The sequence below is a fragment of the Myodes glareolus genome, chromosome 4 (genome assembly GCF_982192425.1).
Source record: "Myodes glareolus chromosome 4, mMyoGla1.1, whole genome shotgun sequence".
Taxonomy (NCBI): Eukaryota; Metazoa; Chordata; class Mammalia; order Rodentia; family Cricetidae; genus Myodes; species Myodes glareolus.
Window position 1 is genome coordinate 85979450 of NC_142029.1, and position 20491 is coordinate 85999940.

The following is a 20491-nucleotide window of genomic DNA, read 5'->3' on the forward strand; positions in this document are numbered from 1 at the left end:
ACACTGGGGGAGCGGTAGATGATAGGGAGGCTCTTGGGATCGACCTATGTGGGCCAACCCCAAACCATAAAGGAACCTGTTTGAAAAATAAGATGGACTTATAGGGCTTACAGCTGAGGTTGACCTGGCTCCTACATGCACACATAAAAAATAAATAAGGGCAGCAATATGGCACAGTGGGCACAGCACTTGTGACTAGGACTTGATGCCTGAGTGTGATCCCTGGAACCCACATAAAGGTGGGCAGAGAAAACCAGTGGCACAAAGATGTCCTTTGACTTTTGCACGAGTGCACACTTCAAAATCATACATATATACAATAGTTTTTTTTAAGGGAAGAAAGAGCCAGGAGAGATTACAGTACCTGTAATCCCTGTACTTGGGAGATGGAGGCAGGAGGTTAGGTGTTCAAGGTAGTCATTAGCTACTTAGGGGGTTTTAATCAGCCTGGGCTACATAAGATCCTGCCTCACAAACTCAGACTAAGTGACTGAGGAGAGAGTAGCATAAAGCAACTTAGACCACCACATTAGTGATCCAGACAGGATCTGAATCCAGGGAGTCTGCCTCCAGTCCCTCAACCATGTAAAGTTGCCTCTGGTTTGCTGAGAGAGTAGTGTGTAAAGTGTGTGTGCATATATGTGTGTTTATTTTAATTTTAACAAATGTGTGTACTTAAAAAAATGAGTTGTGGGGGGGAATATGAGCTCAGTTTATAGAGTGCTTGCTTTGTGTGTCTGAATCACTGGGTTCAGCCTCTACAACCTCATGAGACCAGGTATGGGGACAAGCCTGCAATCCTAGTACTTGGGAGGTAAGTTGAAGGTCAGTTTCAACTATATAGTGAGCTTGAAGCCAGTAAGAAATATGGCCCGTAAGTTGGCTTAGTAGGTAAAAACAATTGTTGCCAAGCCTGATAGCCTTGAGTTTGATCCCTAAGACTCAATGTGGTAGAAGAAGAAAACTGTAAATAGGCATCACATATATGCACACACCCTACCTGGTATGCACATGCTTTCCCCCAGAAAACATAAATAAATAGAACTAAAATGAACTATGAAATATACAAGATGTACAGTTTACTATTATGATTTAAAGTTTTTGGTCTTTTTAGTCCTATTTGGTGGCATTAAGTACACTCATATCCTTGTGCAGCATTTACTACCGTCCACCTTTAGAACTTATTTGTCTTCCTCTGTAGGAACTTTATATACATGAAGCAGTAAGTCTTCTATAACAGAAGTGTTTATTGTTTTAAGTATGCATGTCAATGCAGATACCTTTGGAGACCAGAGACATGGGATCCCCTGGAGCTGTGGTTAAGATGGTTATGAACTACTTGATACTGTTTCTAGGAATCAAACTCTGGTCCTCTGAAGGAATAACAAGTGCTCCTAACTGCTGAACTCACTCTCTAGTCCCTACCCCTTAATTTTTATTTTATTTTTGAGACACGGTCTCACATATCACTGGCTGTCCTGGAACTCACAAAGCTCTTACCTGCTTCTTCCTCTTGAGTGCTGGAGTTAAAGGCCTATGCCACTGCATAGCACACTCACTTTTATCTTTGTGATTGGCTTCTTTTACCTAGTTTGTCCTCACTCTTCACTGATATAGTATATGTCAGAATTTTCCTCCTGTTTAAGGGTCAGTACTATTGTGTATGTACATACCACAGTTAACTTGGTTTTTTCTGCCTTATAGATTTGTTTGTGTATTTTCATTTTCTCTGTATGTTTTGCCTATAAGTATGTATATACATTTTTGGTGTCCAAAGAGACTAGAAGAGGGCATCAGATTCTTTGGAACTCGAGTTACAGACTATTGTAAACCTCCATGTAGGTGCTGGGAACTGAGCCTGGGTCCTCTGGAAGAGCTGTTAGTGTGCTTACCCATTGAGCTGTCTTTCCTACCCTGCCTTGTGTTTTTATGGATAATTCTCTGGCAATGTGGTGTTCAAATATTTATCAAGTTCTTTAGTTCTTGGATCAATATCTACAGGTGGAATTGTGCTAATTGTGTTATTTATTTTGAGGAGCTGTCAGTTTTTGCTTTGTGAAAAAAGGTTCGGGATGGGGGTGGGGTGACTGCAGAGATGGTTTAGTGGTTAAGAGCACTGATTGCTCTTCCAGATGACCTAGGGTTGAATTCTTAGCACCATGGTGCTCACAGCCATCTGTAATTCTAGTTCCAGGCGATCTGATGCCCTCTTCTGGTCTAGTGGGTACTAGGCACAAAAGTGGTACACAGGCAGTCATGCAGGCAAATAAAATATATCTTTTTTGTTTTGTTCGGTTTTTCGAGATAAGTAGCCCTGGCTGTCCTGGAACTCACTCTGTATAGACCAGACTGGCCTTCAAAGATTTGCCTGCCTTTGCCTCTCAAGTGCTGAAATGTAGACCACCACTGCCTGGCTAAAATAAATACATCTTTAATAAAAGAATTGGAGTCAGGCAATGGTGGCATACATCTTTAATCATAGCACTTGGGACGCAGGGCAGGTGGATCTCTGAGTTTGAGGCCAACCTGGTCTACAGGGCAAGTTCCAGGACGGGCTCCATAGCTACTGGGAAACACTGTCTTGAAAAACCGGGGTGGGAGGGTGAGGGAGGATTGGGCCTTGAATTCTGAGAGTGAATTGAAGCACCACCCATTTAATTGACCACCTGCTTAAATTGTTCTGGGCTGGTGAGGAACAGTCTTTGTCACTAAGAACTTAACATTCTTGTCAAGAAAGACAAGTGGATACATGATTTACCACACATCATTGAACATTAAGTGCATTAAGAATCAACTACAACATGTTGTAGGAGGTGCAGAGCAGGGACATAGCACTTGGATATGTAGGAAGGGGAGACTCTACAGGAGAGACACAAGAAAACCATATGCCTTCTCTGAGCTGTTGAGTGTCCTTAGGTATCTTAACAGTAGTCCTGATGATGGAGGATAGCATCATCGTGAAATTCAGTTCTCTTGTGTGAAGTCCTCCCTTTAGGAGCAAGTGCTCTTAGTTGCTGAGCCCCCCCCCTTTAAAATTTATTTCTAATTGTGTGTATGTGTGTGTGTGTGTACATGTGGACATGTAGGAGCTCAGGGAGGCCAGAAGAAGTTGGATTCCCTAGAACTGGAGTTACAGCTGCTTGTGAGCTCCTTAACGTGACTGATGGGAATTGAACTCAGGTCCTCTACAAGAGCAGTATGCACTTTTAACCAAGTCATTTCTCCATCCCCTGAAGTCTACTTTCTTGATGTATTTCTCAGTCATATTGTAGTACACTTTTAAAAAGTACTTGATAAACAGTATTTGTTTATAGTAGTTTTTCACTTGACTGCTTATTTAGTATGTTCCATAGTGTGAATATCCCTCAGCACTTTTGTGGAAATTGGACAACTTGAAGTTGTCTGTTCTTCTAGCATGTGAATTCTAGAGATCAAGCTCAGACTGTTAGGCTTGGCAGCAAATGTCCTACCCACCAAGCTATCATGCCAGCCAGAATTTTTCCTTTTGATGTAAAATTTATATAGAGTAGAATATGTGTGTTGAGTGTGTGGTGTGTGTGTGTGTACACATGCATGAGATCATGGTACACATACTTTATGGCCCATTTTCAGTTAACATGTCTTCAATTGAGGATGAACACTGATATTCATAATGATTGTTCATTTTCTTACAATATGGATGGAGCTCAGTTAGCTAATGCTTTTCATACTCTCCTGCAGTAGTTAGACTTGGCAAATGTGTAGGACAGAGACTGGGTAGATTAGTGTGCACATTTTGCGTTTTCATAGATTACTTGACAACTAAATAGATCAAGTGTGTGTTTCAAGACAGGGTTTCTCTGTGTAGCCCTGGCTGTCTTGGAACTCACTCTGTAGACCAGGCTGGCCTCTTAATTCACAGAGATTCACCTGCCTCTGCTTTCTGAGCTCTGGGATCAAAGGTGTGCACTACCACTGTCCGGTAGACTAAACTTTTAAAAGCTTCCAAGCCAGTGAGATGACCCAGCAGTAAAAGCTCTTTCCAACATAGGCCTGACAACCTGAGTTCAGTCTGGAATCCAAGTGAAAGGGAGGATGTGGTAGTGTGCACTTGCAGGCCCAGAATTGCTGCAGCTAGGAGGTGAAGCCAGTATAACCTTCTGGAATCTCCTGAACTAGCTAGCCTAGAGGACAGAAAACAAGAAAAAGCCTGTTTCAGCCAAGTAGAAAGTGAGAACTGACTCCCAAAAGTTGTCCTCTGACCTTTGTACTTGAGCCTTGATGCACTTGTGCAAGCACTCAGTTCAGACACCCACTGTAATAAACAATAAGGGGGAGGTACCCCTATAGTATTAACATATATTCTTGCCCACAGGACCAGCAATTATTTTCTTTTAGTTTTTACTTTAAAGTAGATAGCATTTTATTTTACATGTCTTTGATTAATTAGGCTTCCCAGCTAGTTCTGAAAGAAACTTTTGGGGGGCAAAGAGTCATCTGTGGTCTTCCTAATCTTTGTGTTCAAGTTTTCCATATTTATAAAATTGAGACTAGAACCAAGTTCAGTGCGGATGTCTGTAATCCCGGTGCTCTGGAGGCACGGGTAGGAGGAATTTGAGGCAGGATCTATACTACCGTTAACACATCAACATCTTTCCTCAAAAGCAGAAAGTAAGAAGTGAAGTAGAGAACGGCAGTACTTAACAATATTGCTGGAAGAGTTAATGTTTGTTATTCCATGCATATTAATAACTATTACTGTCATTTTTCTTCTGTGATTTAGAACGTTCAGCCCTTATTTCCACAAGTTCCACATTGATGAATTCAACCAACCTCAGATCAGAAATATTTGGGAAAAAATAATACATCTTTACTCATCACATACAAACTTTCTCTATTTGTTCTCTTGAAAATACAGTTTAACAAGTATTTGCAGAGTATGACAAGTTGCCTAGAGATTAAAGTATATGGGATAATATGCTGGAAGATACATAGATTATATGCAAATATTACATCAGTTTGTACAAAAGACTTGATGCCAGTTGGTTTTAGTATCCATGGGTAGAGTGGTTTGTATCTTAGAACAAGTTTTTTATAGTGTGAGGAGTGTCTACAAAATTAGTGATAGCTGAGCATTGTGGGTTAAGCCTGTAATCCCAGCTCCCCAAGAGTTTGTTTTCCTAAGTAACAGTGAGTTCAAGGCCAGCCTGAGTTTTTTGTTTAAAAAGCAAAAATGGGGTGACTGGGATTGTAGCTTAATGGTAGACTATTTGCATTAAATTAAGTTGACCCCAACAAGGGTGTTGCCCAGTGCCCCAGAATTGGTAGATTAGATGAAGGAATGGATTCTGAAGGTAAAGTAAGATTCCCTCCCTCCACACATACTTGACTCAAGGGGTTTTTGTTTGGTTGTGTTTTTGAGTATATGTGTTTTGTTTTTGGTGCTGTTTTCTGAAGCAGAGTCATGTAAAACTCTAGCTGGTCTTGAACTTTTTATGAAAGCCTTGCTGACCTGGTCCTTGTGGTGATGCCTCTGCCTCCTGAGTGCTGGGGTTATAGGCATTCTGACTTCAATGATACTAGTATACTAAACTAAGGAATTCTGGGAATTTGGGTTATATTTTTAAAATAAAACTTGACATTTTAATGTGTAGGTGTGTTTTGCCCATGTGTATGTTTGTGCCTCTTGTGAATGAACGCCTGATGCCTACAGAGGACAGAAGAGAATATTGGACCCTTTGGAGTAGAGTGACAGGTTGTGAGCTGCCATGTGAATGTCGGGAGTCGAATCCTGGTCTTCTGGAAGAGTATCTAGTGCTCTTAACTGCCAAGCCATCTTTGCAGTCCCGTGGGTTGTATTTAAAGTATTGAGAAACTAGTGGTAGATTAGATTCCTGTTTGAGGGACATTTTGAAAGCGGTGTAGAGACTAGAGGGCGAGAACTGCTTGGGAAGTATTGTCAGCTGTCTTGACGGGGAGTAAAGGAGTGGGTGTGTTACTTAAAGGGAAATGATTCGTTGGGGAGATAGGAAATTGACAAAATAGCATAATTAAGAGAAAATGCAGGCTCTGGATAACATCTCTTCAGTTTTATATAAATGGTCCAGGAAGAAAAGTTCTGAAAATAAATGTGGTTAAATATATCATGAAATTAGTTTTTGACTGGGCATGCAACTTAGTTGTAGTTGCTTAGCCTACAAAAGGCCTGGGTTTCATCCAGCACAGAAACCCACAAATTAAAGTTATTTTTACTTTCTGTTTGTTTGTTTGTTTGTTTGAGACAGGGTTTCTCTGTGTAGCTCTGGCTGTCCTGAAACGCTCTGTAAACTAGTCTGGTCTTAAACCCAGAGATCCGTCTGCCTCTGCCTCCTGACTGCTGGGATTAAAAGACGTGCACTACCACCTCCTAGCCTGATTCTTACCTGTATCTCAGGCACCAGGCATGCATGTTATGCACTGACATGTGCAGGTAAAACACCCATATACTCGAAGAAAATTTTTAAATATTAAAAAAAATAGTAAAACAAATATTAAAACATGACCTCACAATAAATTAAGATGCTTTTAATACTTAACCAATGAAAACTTAGCAAATACAGGGCTAGAGCCAAAGCCACAAAACAAGAGAATTTGGCTAGAATTTAGTGCCTAATAAATATTCTGTTTTTCCATAGTCCTTTGCTATATTCTTCATACACATTTGGCTTATTTATCATTTATATAATATTGGCATTTTGGTAGAGATTAATCTCAAAAGATTAACATGTAAGTTTTAGTCCAATAAAAACTAAGCCAAACTCTGGTTTCATTTGTGGCTAGAAGTAGCAGCCAGTAATTCTTATGGAATTTGTAGTCTATCCATTTATTATTTTTTTTTTAATCCAGTTTCTCATCCCCAAATAGGTGGAGATTTAGTGACCTGTGACACTCTTGGTTGTCAAATAGCATGTCAGCCACTATGTGGGTACTGGAAACTAAACCTAGGTCTTCTACATGAACAATTAGTGTTTTTTTTTAACACTTCCTTAGTTACTTCTGGCTCTCAAATAGCATGCATGAGCATGCTTAGAACCCTTTAATGTGTATATTTTTTTAATATTGAACTAAATAAATTAGTTTTTAGTAGGTAAACATAATCAGTTAAGGCATTTTAAATGATTTCCCCTCAGAACTGTCTGTCTGTTCAACTCTAGTTAATTAAGTTGGATGTACTATATCACATACAAATTTGAGAATAATTCTTGGTTCTAAAGTTATAGACCAGAGTATATCTGTAGCTTGAAGTATTTGAGAAGATAATAGTAGGAATAGCTTGCAAGGTAAACTGTGGGGTTACTATCTAGATTAAAGGCATGTGTCACTGGGCTAGAGAGATGGCTCAACTGTTAAGAGCACTTGATGCTGCTCTTAGAGACCCTGAGTTCAGTCCCCAGCACTACATGATGGCTCACAACCATCTATAATAAGATCTGGCGCATTCTTCTGGCACGTAGGCATATATACAGGCAGGACACTAAAACAACAACAACTAAACAACAACAACAACAACAAAGCCTGAGAGCCCAGTGTCTGATTGTTCAGGAACAGAAAAGCCTGAGGTTTTGTTTCAAACGTTGAGTGTAAGAATGACAGATAGGGAGTGAATGATGGTAACCGAGAGTAGAGAGAAACTCTTGGTGGGACGAGAGTCCTTGGGAGGGCTGCTCCTTTTTTAAATCTTGTATGAAGAGAAAGATGAATAGGCTCAGCAATTAATTATTGTATTTATTAAGAGTCTTCAGATATGGGGAATAATATACTAAATCTTAGCCATTACTGAATTTTCCTGTGTGTGTTTATATATGTGTATGTATGTATGTGCACACATGCATACAAAGGTATATTCTTCAACCTGGAGCACTCCAACTTGGCCAGACTAGCTGGCCAACAAGCTCTGGAGATTCTATCTCTGGCTCACCTACCACTTCTGCATCAGGGTTAACAGATGCCAGCTGCCCAGCCCTTTAAAAAAGTTGGTTCTGAAAAACAGTCTAAGTTGTCTAAGGCTGCCCTTGAACTTCGAAACTGCAGTTCTCCTGCAGGCTATCTCCCAATACCAAGCCTGGCCATAACTATAATTTTTATCTTCTTGAAATAGGGTTGATGTCTTTAAATGTTTATACATTAAAAGTTGTTCTGTGTATAGTAGTTTTTACCTGCATGCTTGTCGGTGCACTACTTACATGCTTGGTGCCATTGGGACCCTAAGAGGGTGTTAGATCCCCTGGAACCTGAGTTGCTGAATTATTGTCGTAAGCTGATGTGTGGGTGCTAGAACTCAAACCTGGGTCCTCTGAAAGGACCAGTGCTCTTAACCAGTAAACCATCTCTCCTGTTCCAGTTTTGTTTGTTTGTTTTATGAATTCTGGAGATTGCACTTAGAACCTCATGTTTGCATAGCAAGCACATTACTGATTGAGCTTTCTCCCTAGCCCAAGTAGACAGAATGTCTGCCTGCCTGTTCATTTGTTTTATTTTTAATTGTGTATATGTGTGTATGTGTTGTGGAGGCAGGGTGGGGGAGGGGGAACAGTGTCCTTGTGCACATAAGTGAAGTTTCTGCAGAGGCTGGATTCCATTTAGTAGGGGTTACAGCGAGCTGTGACCTAAGAGGTGTGGGTGTTGGGGTGGGAATGTTGGTCCTCATGATTGAGCAGTAAGCACTCAGCCCCTGGAGCATCTCTCTCCAGCCCCTCTTTCATTTGCATAGTATTTCTTCTGTGTGTGTGTGTGTGTGTGTGTGTATGTGTATGTATGCGTGCCAAGGTGAGTGTGTGTGTGTGTATGTGTGTGTGAGAGTAAGAGAGAGAGAGAGAGAGAGAGTCAGAGGAGACTTGCAGTTGCCTTTTCTTTTCCATTATGGTCCCAGGGATTGAATTTAGACCGTCAGTCTTGGTAGCAAGCACCTTTACTTACTGAGCCATCTTGCTGGCTTCTAAGTATTCCTTCTTAACTATAGTATATTATGTTTGTGTTAAGGATACTGATGTCAGAAATGCTCAGAAAAAAAGTAGGTTCCTGGACAAAGTGCATTTAGACTTTGTGTACTCTTTGATGAGAATGCCACTCCCTCCAAAGGTATTGTTAAGCTGAAGAAACTTTCTGTACTTAAAGAATGTAAGAAAGGGCCAGAAGGAACCTTGGAAGTCATCTATTCTATCTTAAGTTTTTTAGTTTGAGGTGCTAAAAATTACTTGAAAACAAGAATTTTTTAAAATGTACTTTTTTTTGGGGGGGGGACAGTTTTTCTGTGTTGCACTGACTGTCCTGGAACTTGCTCAATAGACCAGACTGGCCTCGAATTCACAGAGATCTGCCTGCCTCTGCCTCCTGAGTGCTGGAAGTAATAAAGGTGTGCACCACCACCTGGTTGTACATGATTTTTTTAAGGTAACCTTTGCCCTCATTTTTCTGACATATCATCACTCTATGATAGCTTTAGTTGTAACAATTGATATTTGTGAAACGAAACCCATCTAATACTAATCCCCCTTTCACCTTCATAGCATGCATACTCTGTGCCTGTACTAAATTTTGAGAGTTGTATTTGCAGCATATGAGTATAACTAGTATTAGCTATAATAGTGTTTTGGGAGCTACCTTTAAGCTACTCTTCTACTGATGTGAAGAAACACCATCAGCAGGACAATTTAGAGGGAAAGCGTTTTAATTGGGGGCTTCTTTACAGGTCAGGGTTGTCATGGCCAGGGGCAGCTGGGCAGGCATGGGGTTGGAGCAGTAGCTGAGAGCTTATTTGTTGAGGCACAACTAGGAAGGAGAAGGGTGGGGGAGGAATAACTGGGAATGGTGTTGTCTTTTGAAACCCCCAGTTACATACCTCCTCCAGCAAGGTCACACATCCTGCTTCTTCCTAAACAGTCCATCAACTAGGAACCAAACATTCAAATATATGACCTAGGGGACTACTGTCATTAAAACCACCATAGGAGAATGACTAGAAAAGGAGATTTTTAATTATTTGCAGTTTTGAATTGTAGGATAATTTTCAACTTAGTGTTACCAGATTGATTAAAACTATCCCTGAGCCACATCTCTCCTAGTCCTAACTTGCTCGCTGTGAGGTGTGTGTACACTATCTGGTGATCAGTTCTGAAAGTCAGGCTTACATTAAACTTGGGGAACTACGTCATATAGAGGGAGATTTTAATTCTGTGGTACTTTTTGGATTTCCCAGGTTTTGTAGTGCATTCCTGAGCATGAGTGCAGAATGAAGCGACGTTTGGATGACCAGGAGTCACCGGTGTACGCAGCCCAGCAGCGAAGGATTCCTGGAAGCACAGAGGCTTTTCCTCACCAGCACCGGGTGCTTGCCCCCGCCCCTCCTGTGTATGAAGCAGTGTCTGAGACCATGCAGTCAGCTACAGGAATTCAGTACTCAGTGGCACCCAACTACCAGGTAAGCTAGAGCCAGGGGAGTGGGAATAAGGGTGAGGGTGATGGTTCATCCATGGAAAGTGGGTTTTATAGAGCTTAGAACTACCTACGAAAAACTTCACGTGAAATACATATGGAGATGTTTTAAATAAAGGCATGTGGTAGTGTGAAAACCACCAGATAAGTTTAAAACAATACTAACAAAAGTCATGTAATGACTTCTGAAGTTCTCTGCATGTTGCTTGCTGGCCTTTAATCTTTTCTCTTCTTTTTCTTCCACACTCCTTAAGGCCTTCTCTCTCTCTCTCTCTCTCTCTCTCTCTCTCTCTTTCTCTCTCTCTCTCTTTGTGAAATTGGTTCTCCTTATGGAACCCAGACTAGCCTTGGACTTCTGTCCTCCTACTTTAGTTTCTCAGTTGTGGGGTTATAGGCTTGTGCCACCTTGCCTTGCTTCTTTGTGTTAGTTGAGGTTAATTCCGGGGTTTTGTGCATATCAGGCAAGTGTTCTACCACTAACCCTTCTTTGTTACTACTTTTTCTCTTCTTTTTTCTTTTCTTTTTTATATATCTCTAGGCAGGGTCTCACTGTGTAGCTGTGACTGGCCTGGAAGTCTTGGTATAAACTAGGCTGTCTGTCTCTGCCTCCAACAAGTGTTTGGATTAAAGGCCTATACTACCACATCTTGTTTGTTTTTTTTTTTATTTTAATTTAATTTCTCAGTGATAGAGATTGAACTCAGACCCTCATGTGTGTCAGTAAGCACCTGAGTGTCAGTTTCTCAGGAGTCTCCTGTGAAGCAGTGTAATACTTGCATGTGAGGCTGATGGAGCAGTATTTAGGACTAGAAGAAAAGGGGTTTTGCTTGGAATTATTTTTTTTTCCAGATAGATTTATAGTTATCTTATCTGTTAGATACAGTTGTATATATCCTCAGTGGTGTGTGCTTGTAGTAAATGCAGATGTCTCAGGCATTTGTAAAGGATAATTATGGTGCTATCTTGTTACCTCGATTCTAGAGACCCGGTCCACAGCCCTTGCTTGCTGGGCAAGCACTGTGCCACTGAGCTCAGATCTTCAGCCCATATAATTAAGATTTTTTGTTGTTGTTTTTTTGTCTTTTGGCGGGGGATGGGTTTTGAGACAAGGTTTCTCTGTGTAACAGTCCTGGCTGTCCTGGCACTAGCTCTGTAGACCAGCCTAGCCTCAAACTCACAGAGATCCTCCTGCCTCTGCCTCTCAAGTGCTGGGAGTAAGGCATGTGCCACCACTGCCTGGCCATATGATTAAGTTTTATGAAAACCTGTAAAACACGTAATTTGAAATAGAAAAGCTCAGATTGAGACCCCTTATGAAACATGTATATATTAGAATTGTAGAATTCATTTTATTTTTTTTCTTTCTTTTCCCCTCTTTTTTTCTTCTTTGAGATAAGGTCTCTTCCAACCCAGACTGTCCTTGAATTTGCTGTGTAGCTGAGGAAGGCTTAAACTTTTGGCCTCTTGTCTTCCAGCTGTTGAGATTGCAGGCAAGCACCAGCACATCAAGTCTGAGTGCTGAAGGTGGAGCCCAAGGCTTCAGGAGCACTGGGCACATACTCTTTCAGCTGAACTGCATCTCCAACCCCTTCCATATTTTCTTTCCATTTTCTTAATACATTTTATATCTGTAATTTTACATACAGTTGTTTTTTTCTCTCTCTCCCCCACTCAGAGTGATTTTTATAAATTTGTGAGAATTTGTGAAAAATCTTGTTGTTTACTAAGTTGGAGGGTACAATTTATACTGCATAGAGAAGGTAGATTGTACATTGCTCAATCTCCTCATTTGGAGATGAAACAGTCAGATCTACTGACATTAAAACTGTCCCTCCCCCCATTATTTACTTATTCTTTGTTTTAGAGGCAGGATCTCCTTCCGTAGCTTAGGTTGACCTGAAATTTTCTATATTGATCCAGTAGACCTCAAACTTAAGAGCAGCGCCACTTTCTTTAGCTTTTTAAGTGCTGGTATTATAGGCATGAGCTCCTATTTTCAGTTTTAATAGTTTAGAAATAGAAGTGCTCAGGAAATTTATTATTATTACATTTTGTGGCAGGATCTCACTGTATATACTTATACACACACACATATATACTCACTATATATACATATATACACGTTTTGTGTGTGTGTGTGTGTGTATTGGCTGTTTTGGAACTCAGACGTATCTACCTACCTCCACCTCCCTAGTGCTGGGATTAAAGATATGTGCCCCACACCTTGCTGAAATTGAATTAATTTTAACATCTGTAAAACATTAAATATAGGGGGGTTATAACATCAGTAATTTCTTTTTTTTTCTGGGACATTTCGTTTTCTTAATAGCTTTGTGCATGAAGAAATACACAGGCATGCATTGTAGATTTGTGTTGTTTCTCAGATGTGTTTGAGGAAGAATGCCTAAGCCTGAATTTGTCTATTATTTTCCTCACCCCAGGTCTCAGCTGTGCCACAGAGTTCTGGCAGCCATGGGCCCGCCATAGCAGCAGTTCATAGCAGTCATCATCACCCCACAGCTGTTCAGCCTCATGGAGGCCAGGTGGTCCAGAGCCATGCCCACCCAGCGCCACCAGTCGCACCAGTACAGGGACAGCAGCAGTTTCAGAGGCTAAAGGTGCTTTTCTGTTTCTTTACTTGGTTCACTGTATCTTCGGCAGGAAATAATGCCTTAACCTAAGAGAATGGGGTTTGAATTACAAGAAGTTTTGCTTTTGAAACCTATGTGTATTTCCTTTTTTGCATATTTTCCTGTGTATGTGCTTAATCCAGAAAAACATACACACAGAAAATGTTGACTGTATGAATACATGAAACTCAAACACACCAGAATTGAAGGATCATTGTCTTAGAAAATGAAGTCTGGGTTTGAGGTGCTTTCTTTTAGTCTCAAGACTTCTTAGTATTATAAGATTTTTATTGAGTACACACATATCTGGGAGCAGACCAATTTGGGAATAACAAATTAACACCACAATATATAATACGGCTCAAACTTAATATTCCTATGCTCTGAACATCTGAATTTGTGGGCATCTTTAAATCTGTGCTTTGTAAAACATGCTGCTTTTGAGGCACGTTTTATAATGCAGTTTGGGGACAAAAGTTGTGACTGAAGTGTCAGTGTTTTCGTATGTCCTGCTGAGTGCATAGTGGTGCTGTGAAGTACGTGAGACTTCGGGGAGGACTGGTTGAAGCTTGTGTTTCCAGCTAACCTTTTTGTCCCTTTTTTTGAGTATTGTGTGTGTAGCAATTGCTTAGTTTTCAATTTTTCTGATTTGCTCTTAGGTAAATCAGTTTGAAACCACATACAAAATAATGTAAATTAAAACTGTGAAGTGATGAGAGATGTTTTATCTTCATTTGGTTGTAATAGCTTAATTCTATCTAGGGACTTGCGTGTGGGAGGAACAGTATGCCCCAAAGTGCATCTGTGTGTCAAAAATGTCTGCTCTTTGTTTTCCTTAATGTAGTCCTTCCTCTTACCTGAAAGCTTACTTTCTGCTATTTCAGTTACCCACAATTAACTTATTGAAAATTGGAAAAAAAATTTCCAGAATAAGCAATATATAAACTTTAAATACTGTGCCATCATGATTAATATTTTGATGAATCTCATTCAGTCCCCCATCTCAAGTGGAATATAAATCATCCTTTTTACCCAGCAAACCCACCCCCCCCCGCAAAAAAAAGAAAAAAGGGTATGAACTAGGGTTGTAGCTTAGTGGTAGATCACTTGCCTAGCATATAGGAACCCATAGATTGAATTCCCAGTAATACATAATGAAAATTACAAAGATTAGACACATGATTTTTAGAGGACATTCATGCTATAATACCACTTAATGATTTATTTGAACATAAACATTCTGTTTCATGGTACATCAAAAATTGTAGCTTTTACCTAATCAGATATTATTTCCTAAACTTCCCTAAAACCTGAAATTTTATGCAATTTAAAATATTATCTCAGTAATTCTAACACTATCCTAAGATGTACTCATCTCTTTGTAGCCCTTCAGACTCCTGTCTGTGGTCGGTCACTTTTGGATGTTCACTTTCTGTTGTCTCTTTTGTTTAGTTACTCCTCAAACCTACACTGTAATTCAAGCCATTCTCACATCAGTTACAATTAACCCCAGAGCATAACTGGTCTCCCTTCCTTCCCTTCCCTCCTTCCTTTTCTTCCTAGTTGTTTGTGTATGTGAAATGTGTGTGTCTGTGTATTTGTGTGTGTGTTGGGTAGGGGGTATACACCTATTCATGTTTGTGTAGACCTGGGATTGATTTTGGGTGTCTTCTATATTCCTTTCCATCTTATTTGTCTCTGAACCAGAAGCTCATTTCTGCCAGAGTAGCTGGCCAGCCAGCAAGCCCCCTTAGCTCTACCTGTGCTCAAGTACTGTCTATAACCACTCTACTGGGTTTATAGACACATGCTAATGTGGCCAACTTATATATATGTTCTGGGGATCCAATTTTATATCTGTTCTGAGGATTCAATCCTGAGTCCTCATGCTTACACAGAGAACATTTTTTTCTGTTGTGCCATCTTCAAAAGCCCCATTCATACCTTGTTTTAATCTGTATTGTGGTCATGTCAGCTATATTACATGAAAATGAAGAAGATAACATCTAAGTTGATTTTTTTGCAAGATTAATGAGTTCTTCATGATCTGGATCTTGTTACTTTTTCATCTTTATTTTTCCTAGCCATGCTTAACTTTTAGCAGACTGAATTGGTTTTAGTTTTGCAGATAGACTACATGAGATTATTCCCTTGCTGCTGCTTCTGACATTCTTCACAGGGCCTCATGTACTTGTTTGCTAACGTGTACTTGTCTTTAGGTTTCAGCTTATAAATCACCTCTTTGATTTCCCTCGCTTTGACAGAGAAAGTGATGCTGTTTCCATACGCTGTTCTGACTTTCAGTTGTTTTACACCCACGTGTCAGGAGTTACACTAGATAAGAGCAGTTTCTGTGCAGTTACGATTTTAACTTGTTATTGAATCTTCACCACCTGCGTTGGTTGTGCTGCGTTGTATTTTAGCACGTACTTACAAAATGGCTATGTGAATACTGAGGTAATAGAATTATTAGTCACTGATCATTCCCTATAGAATTATCCATGACAAGGGTACAGAATTTGAGTTGTTTTTTTTTGTTTTGTTTTGTTTTAAATTTATATCATCTTTTAAGTGTTCATACTAATTTCTGGTACTTCATATATAATTCACTTACTGTGTTGATTTGAGTATGGATGATCTGTTATTAAAAGTTTTGACTTACATGTTTGAAATGTATCCCCTGCCTCAGGTGGAGGATGCCCTGTCCTATCTTGACCAGGTGAAGCTGCAGTTTGGTAGTCAGCCTCAAGTCTACAATGATTTCCTTGATATCATGAAGGAATTTAAATCTCAGAGGTAAAAAATTTGCGTGGCTGCATTTAAGTTTGTGCTTGGCATGTTGTTTTTTGGTTTTTTTTAAGATTTTTATTATGTATACAGTGTTCTGTCGGCATATATGCCTACTCGGCAGAAGAGGGCACCAGATCTCATTACAGATGGTTGTGAGCCACCATGTGGTTGCTGGGAACTGAACTCAGGACCTCAGGAAGAGCAGTCAGTGTTCTTAACTTCTGAGCCATTTCTCCAGCCCAGCATGTTGATTTTTAGCAGGAATATATATACACATCACCCCCTTTTTATTTTCATCAGGGGAATGCTTTTGAGATTCTTGCTATATGTATGTCAGGGTGGCCTTGAACTTTGGGCAGCCCTATTGCCTCAGTGGCATGTACAGCTATGCATCACTGTATTTTGATTTCATGATGGAAATTGCAGAGTAAATTTTTAGGCGTTTGGTTTTTGGTTTTTTGAGACAGGACTTCTCTGTGAAACAGTTCTGGCTGCCCTGTGTACTAGAAAATGTTAACTAAAATGTTTCTTGGTGCTTATTTCAGTCAGGGAAGTAACAGCAGTAAAATTGATTTTTATTTATTTATTTTTTAATTGTTGTAAGATACCCTGCTATTCTGGCATGACTGTGTGAGAGTAACTCACCTGAACAGTCTAGACATAAAGCCCATTACAGTTCATACTGATATATTAAAGATTGGGCCCAGCTTGGGAATTACAGATATGCATTCTCTGTACATCTGCTTGGTAGAATTGTGTGCATGAATGTATATTTTATTTAAAATTGTGACCAAACCTGTAACTCTAAAGCTAAATGGCTTTGGAATTTAAGTTCTTTGGCCTTGGTTATTATGTTTTCCTGTTTAGAGAAAATATAGAAGTTAGTTTTCCTCTAGGTTTTCTGTCAAGCTTGCCTTTCATCACTTCTCTTTCTTTGTAATTGTTTTTGTCAGCATTGATACTCCAGGTGTGATTAGCCGTGTGTCCCAGTTATTTAAAGGCCATCCTGACCTGATCATGGGCTTCAATACTTTCTTGCCTCCTGGCTACAAAATTGAGGTGCAAACTAATGACATGGTGAACGTGACAACTCCTGGCCAGGTTCATCAGATCCCCACCCATGGCATCCAGCCCCAGCCTCAGCCACCACCTCCACATCCTTCTCAGCCTTCAGCCCAGTCAGCTCCAGCTCCTACTCAGCCAGCTCCTCAGCCCACACCTGCCAAAGTCAGCAAGGTGAGTCGTGGGAAGACACTGCATTCCTAGACAGTACTTCTCAGACATTCCCCCGTATTAGACTCAGATAGATATCCAAGTTACAACAGTGATGTCATTAGAGAGGATGTTGACATCTCACCCCAATCACATGGTCCATGTTTATACTCACTTAAGTCATCATGCCAGCAGACTGGAGGACTCTGTCCTCCGCTTCTGTTTAGTTAGCCTCTGAACTGGCTTTGTAGTAAGTAGTCCTTTGACACCACAGGTGGGAAAAAAAGTATGTGTGTAGTTTGCTTTGTTTTTTGACTAGGGTTTTCTGTGTTGCCCAGGCTGGTCTTATGATCCTGGGCTTTGGTGGTCCTGAGTAACTGTAACTCTAGGTGTTATGAGCACACCTAGCTCAGAAATGATTGTTTTTATCATGGTCAGATTAGACTCTACTTACATGATTGCCATTTTATAAACGTTACAGAGCTGGGCATGATGACATATCTGTAAATCTCAGCACTGGAAGGTGGAGGTAGTCGGATAAGGAATTTGATGATATCCTGAGTTGTATAAAAACCACAATCAAGTTGCTCCATTGGCAGGTCAGCTGATAATCACGATAAGTGGAAGGTGCTCTTGATCTAGATAGAGTAGTCATTAGCCACAGAAGTTTGGATTTTAGTTCAAGCAAATTCAGCGTTTTAGTTTTATTAGCTAAATTTGATGTCTCAAGAACCAGCATGTAACTGGTGGCTCTTGTGTCTAATGACATTTCAGAGTGTTCTATTGAACAGAGCTGGTGTAGAAACATTTCATACTGGATTATGGGCACAATTAATTGTGGTGTTATTCTTGACATTAAAAATCTGTGTAGGATGATTTTTTCTTTTTAATTTGCACCTGTTAAGCTAGTGAGCTTAAAATTTGCTTATGAAAAATTTATAATTAGAAATAGCTCCTTATTTGAGGTTGTATTTAGAAAATTTGATGTTGAGATAGTGTTAGAATGTGAAAACTCTGTTATGTATCGTTTGAATTGAACCAAAATGGCTTGGCTTGATTGATCAGTACTTAATGGCTTAAATGAGTAAAAAAAGAATATGAGTTGATCAAATACCTTGTTTTTTTTTGTTTTGCTTTTTTGGTTTGAATTTTCTTCCCTAGTGACAAACCACCTATGCTCTTGAGGAAAATAAAGACTTTTTTCTTTTTAGCCTTCCCAACTACAAGCACATACTCCAGCCAGTCAGCAGACTCCCCCACTCCCACCATATGCATCCCCACGTTCTCCACCGGTCCAGCCTCACACACCAGTGACAATCTCCTTGGGAACGGCCCCATCTTTGCAGAACAATCAACCTGTGGAGTTTAATCATGCCATCAATTATGTTAATAAGATCAAGAACAGATTCCAGGGCCAACCAGACATCTACAAAGCATTCTTGGAGATTTTGCACACATACCAGGTAAGAGGGTTACTCATTTATCCCCTTTTAAGCAGGTCTTATAATCCTGGACTCTGGTGATGATCATCTTCCCTCAGCCTCCTAAGTAGATGGGATGTTGGTTGTTGCCAGCACACCTAGCTCAGAAATGGTTGTTTTTGTCGTGGTCAAATTAGACTCTACCTGACTGTTAGTCTCAGAGAGTATTTATCTAGTCTGAGGAGCGCTAGAATATCCATTATGCCCAATAGTTATTACTGGGAATATTACCTGATCAGAACTGTAACGTGTGTTTATGAAGTCACTTTTACTGGCCTGCTTTGCTTGCTTGGTAGCATGTTGTCAGGATTTTTTATAAAGACCTGTCATTCAGCATCTTCTTTTTCAAAAGACTGCAATCAAAATAGTAATTAAATACTTCCTTTAATGTAACTTAAGTAGATAACATATTTTAGCCATATCACACATTTCAGAAAACAATTGTTCTGTGTGTGGTGTAGGATTCAGAACAGTGTGTATCATCTGTCTCTTTTGTCATTCTTCAGAAAGAACAGCGGAATGCCAAGGAAGCTGGAGGAAACTACACTCCAGCTTTGACCGAGCAGGAGGTGTATGCCCAGGTGGCACGTCTCTTCAAAAACCAGGAGGATCTGTTATCTGAGTTTGGACAGTTCTTGCCAGATGCCAACAGCTCGGTGGTAGGTCTCATTTAGACAAACTACGTTATTTAAGATTGTCACCATAAGTCTGAAAGCTATAGTTACAGTGGACTTTTTAGATGACAGTTTGATCAGATTATTAATTTCTTATATGTCTTAATCAGCTTTTAAGCAAAACAACTGCTGAGAAGGTTGATTCTGTGAGAAATGACCATGGGGGTACTGTGAAGAAGCCCCAACTGAACAACAAGCCGCAGAGGCCCAGCCAGAATGGCTGCCAGATCCGCAGACACTCTGGAACAGGAGCCACGCCACCAGTGAAGGTGAGAGTAGACAGTAAGGTGGTCGGAACCTACATATCCAGAGTAAGTCATTATAGGTCACAGAATTTCCCTACAGAACTTCTTAGCAGCTTTGCAGAAGGTAGGTAGAAAGAACACTCACTGTGTGGATTAGTGTGGGTTTTTTTTTCAGTCTTTGCATTTTTCCTGTATTATCTCTTCTTTGCTATGAGCTTTCTACTCTGTTCTTTTTTTCTTTTTTTTTTTAACCAAGATTTACTAATTCTTCTTATGATCTGATGTGTTAAATTGCCTTGTGTTGAAGGAAGATTCTTAAATTGATAAACCATAAATAAGTAAATGGTGTCTGAGGAAGTTCAACTCTTTTGAGCATAATGCCCTGTAATGGCAGAGGCTTTGTTCAATCACTTTGACTAGGGGTCTGTCCTGTCCTTGGTTCTTTTTGCGTTGACAGGTCTCTTATCTGTTTTATTTTAGTCTTCAAGGAAAAATCTTACCTGTTTTATCTTAGTTTTCTAGGAAAGCAATTTGGGCCATGCTTGAGGGAAATCTTAACCTCCTGTTAGTAACTTCCTACAGTAACTGTCAATAGAAAACCCAGCTTGTTCTCTTTGATTTAGTGTGTCGGTGATAAAAAAAGAAGCTGTATGTATTCAGTGTTGAATTTCTCTAGGAATTCTAAAGTGTGATATGGAGTAGAGGTGTCTACAGAATTTGGCTAAGGAAGGTGGTGGGTGTCAAGTGGCTCCAAGGACTGACATACTCTGAAAGGTTGTTTTCTTGGTTCTGGAATCAGGTTGAATAGAGTAGTAGTTTGGTGTTTTGTTTTTAACTCTAAAAGACACTCTGTGGGATGCAGGAATCAGCTACTTAGCTAAGAGCTCTCTTAGATCTGTTTCCTTCTGCAGCTGATAATCCACAGGTAGGAACAGTATACTAGTGTTTAGGGACAGAAGCTGCTTGCAGAGTTGGTGTAGTTCTTCATGGGTAGTAAGAGGTAGGCTTTT

The 20491-nt window shown here is 40.0% G+C and overlaps 1 protein-coding gene across 3 annotated transcripts in view; it reads left to right on the forward strand.

Moving 5' to 3' along the window:
- The window catches only part of Sin3a (SIN3 transcription regulator family member A), a 60501-nt gene that overhangs the window by 8398 nt on the left and 31612 nt on the right, over nucleotides 1-20491 (forward strand). For all 3 annotated transcript variants that reach the window (XM_048416745.3, XM_085689699.2, XM_048416744.3), the window contains exons 2-8: nucleotides 10214-10435; nucleotides 12891-13067; nucleotides 15769-15875; nucleotides 16823-17105; nucleotides 18293-18544; nucleotides 19069-19221; nucleotides 19347-19505. In XM_048416745.3, the coding sequence (XP_048272702.1) occupies nucleotides 10247-10435; nucleotides 12891-13067; nucleotides 15769-15875; nucleotides 16823-17105; nucleotides 18293-18544; nucleotides 19069-19221; nucleotides 19347-19505 (1320 nt within the window). In that variant the 5' untranslated portion in view covers nucleotides 10214-10246. The remainder of the gene's footprint in view (nucleotides 1-10213; nucleotides 10436-12890; nucleotides 13068-15768; nucleotides 15876-16822; nucleotides 17106-18292; nucleotides 18545-19068; nucleotides 19222-19346; nucleotides 19506-20491) is intronic.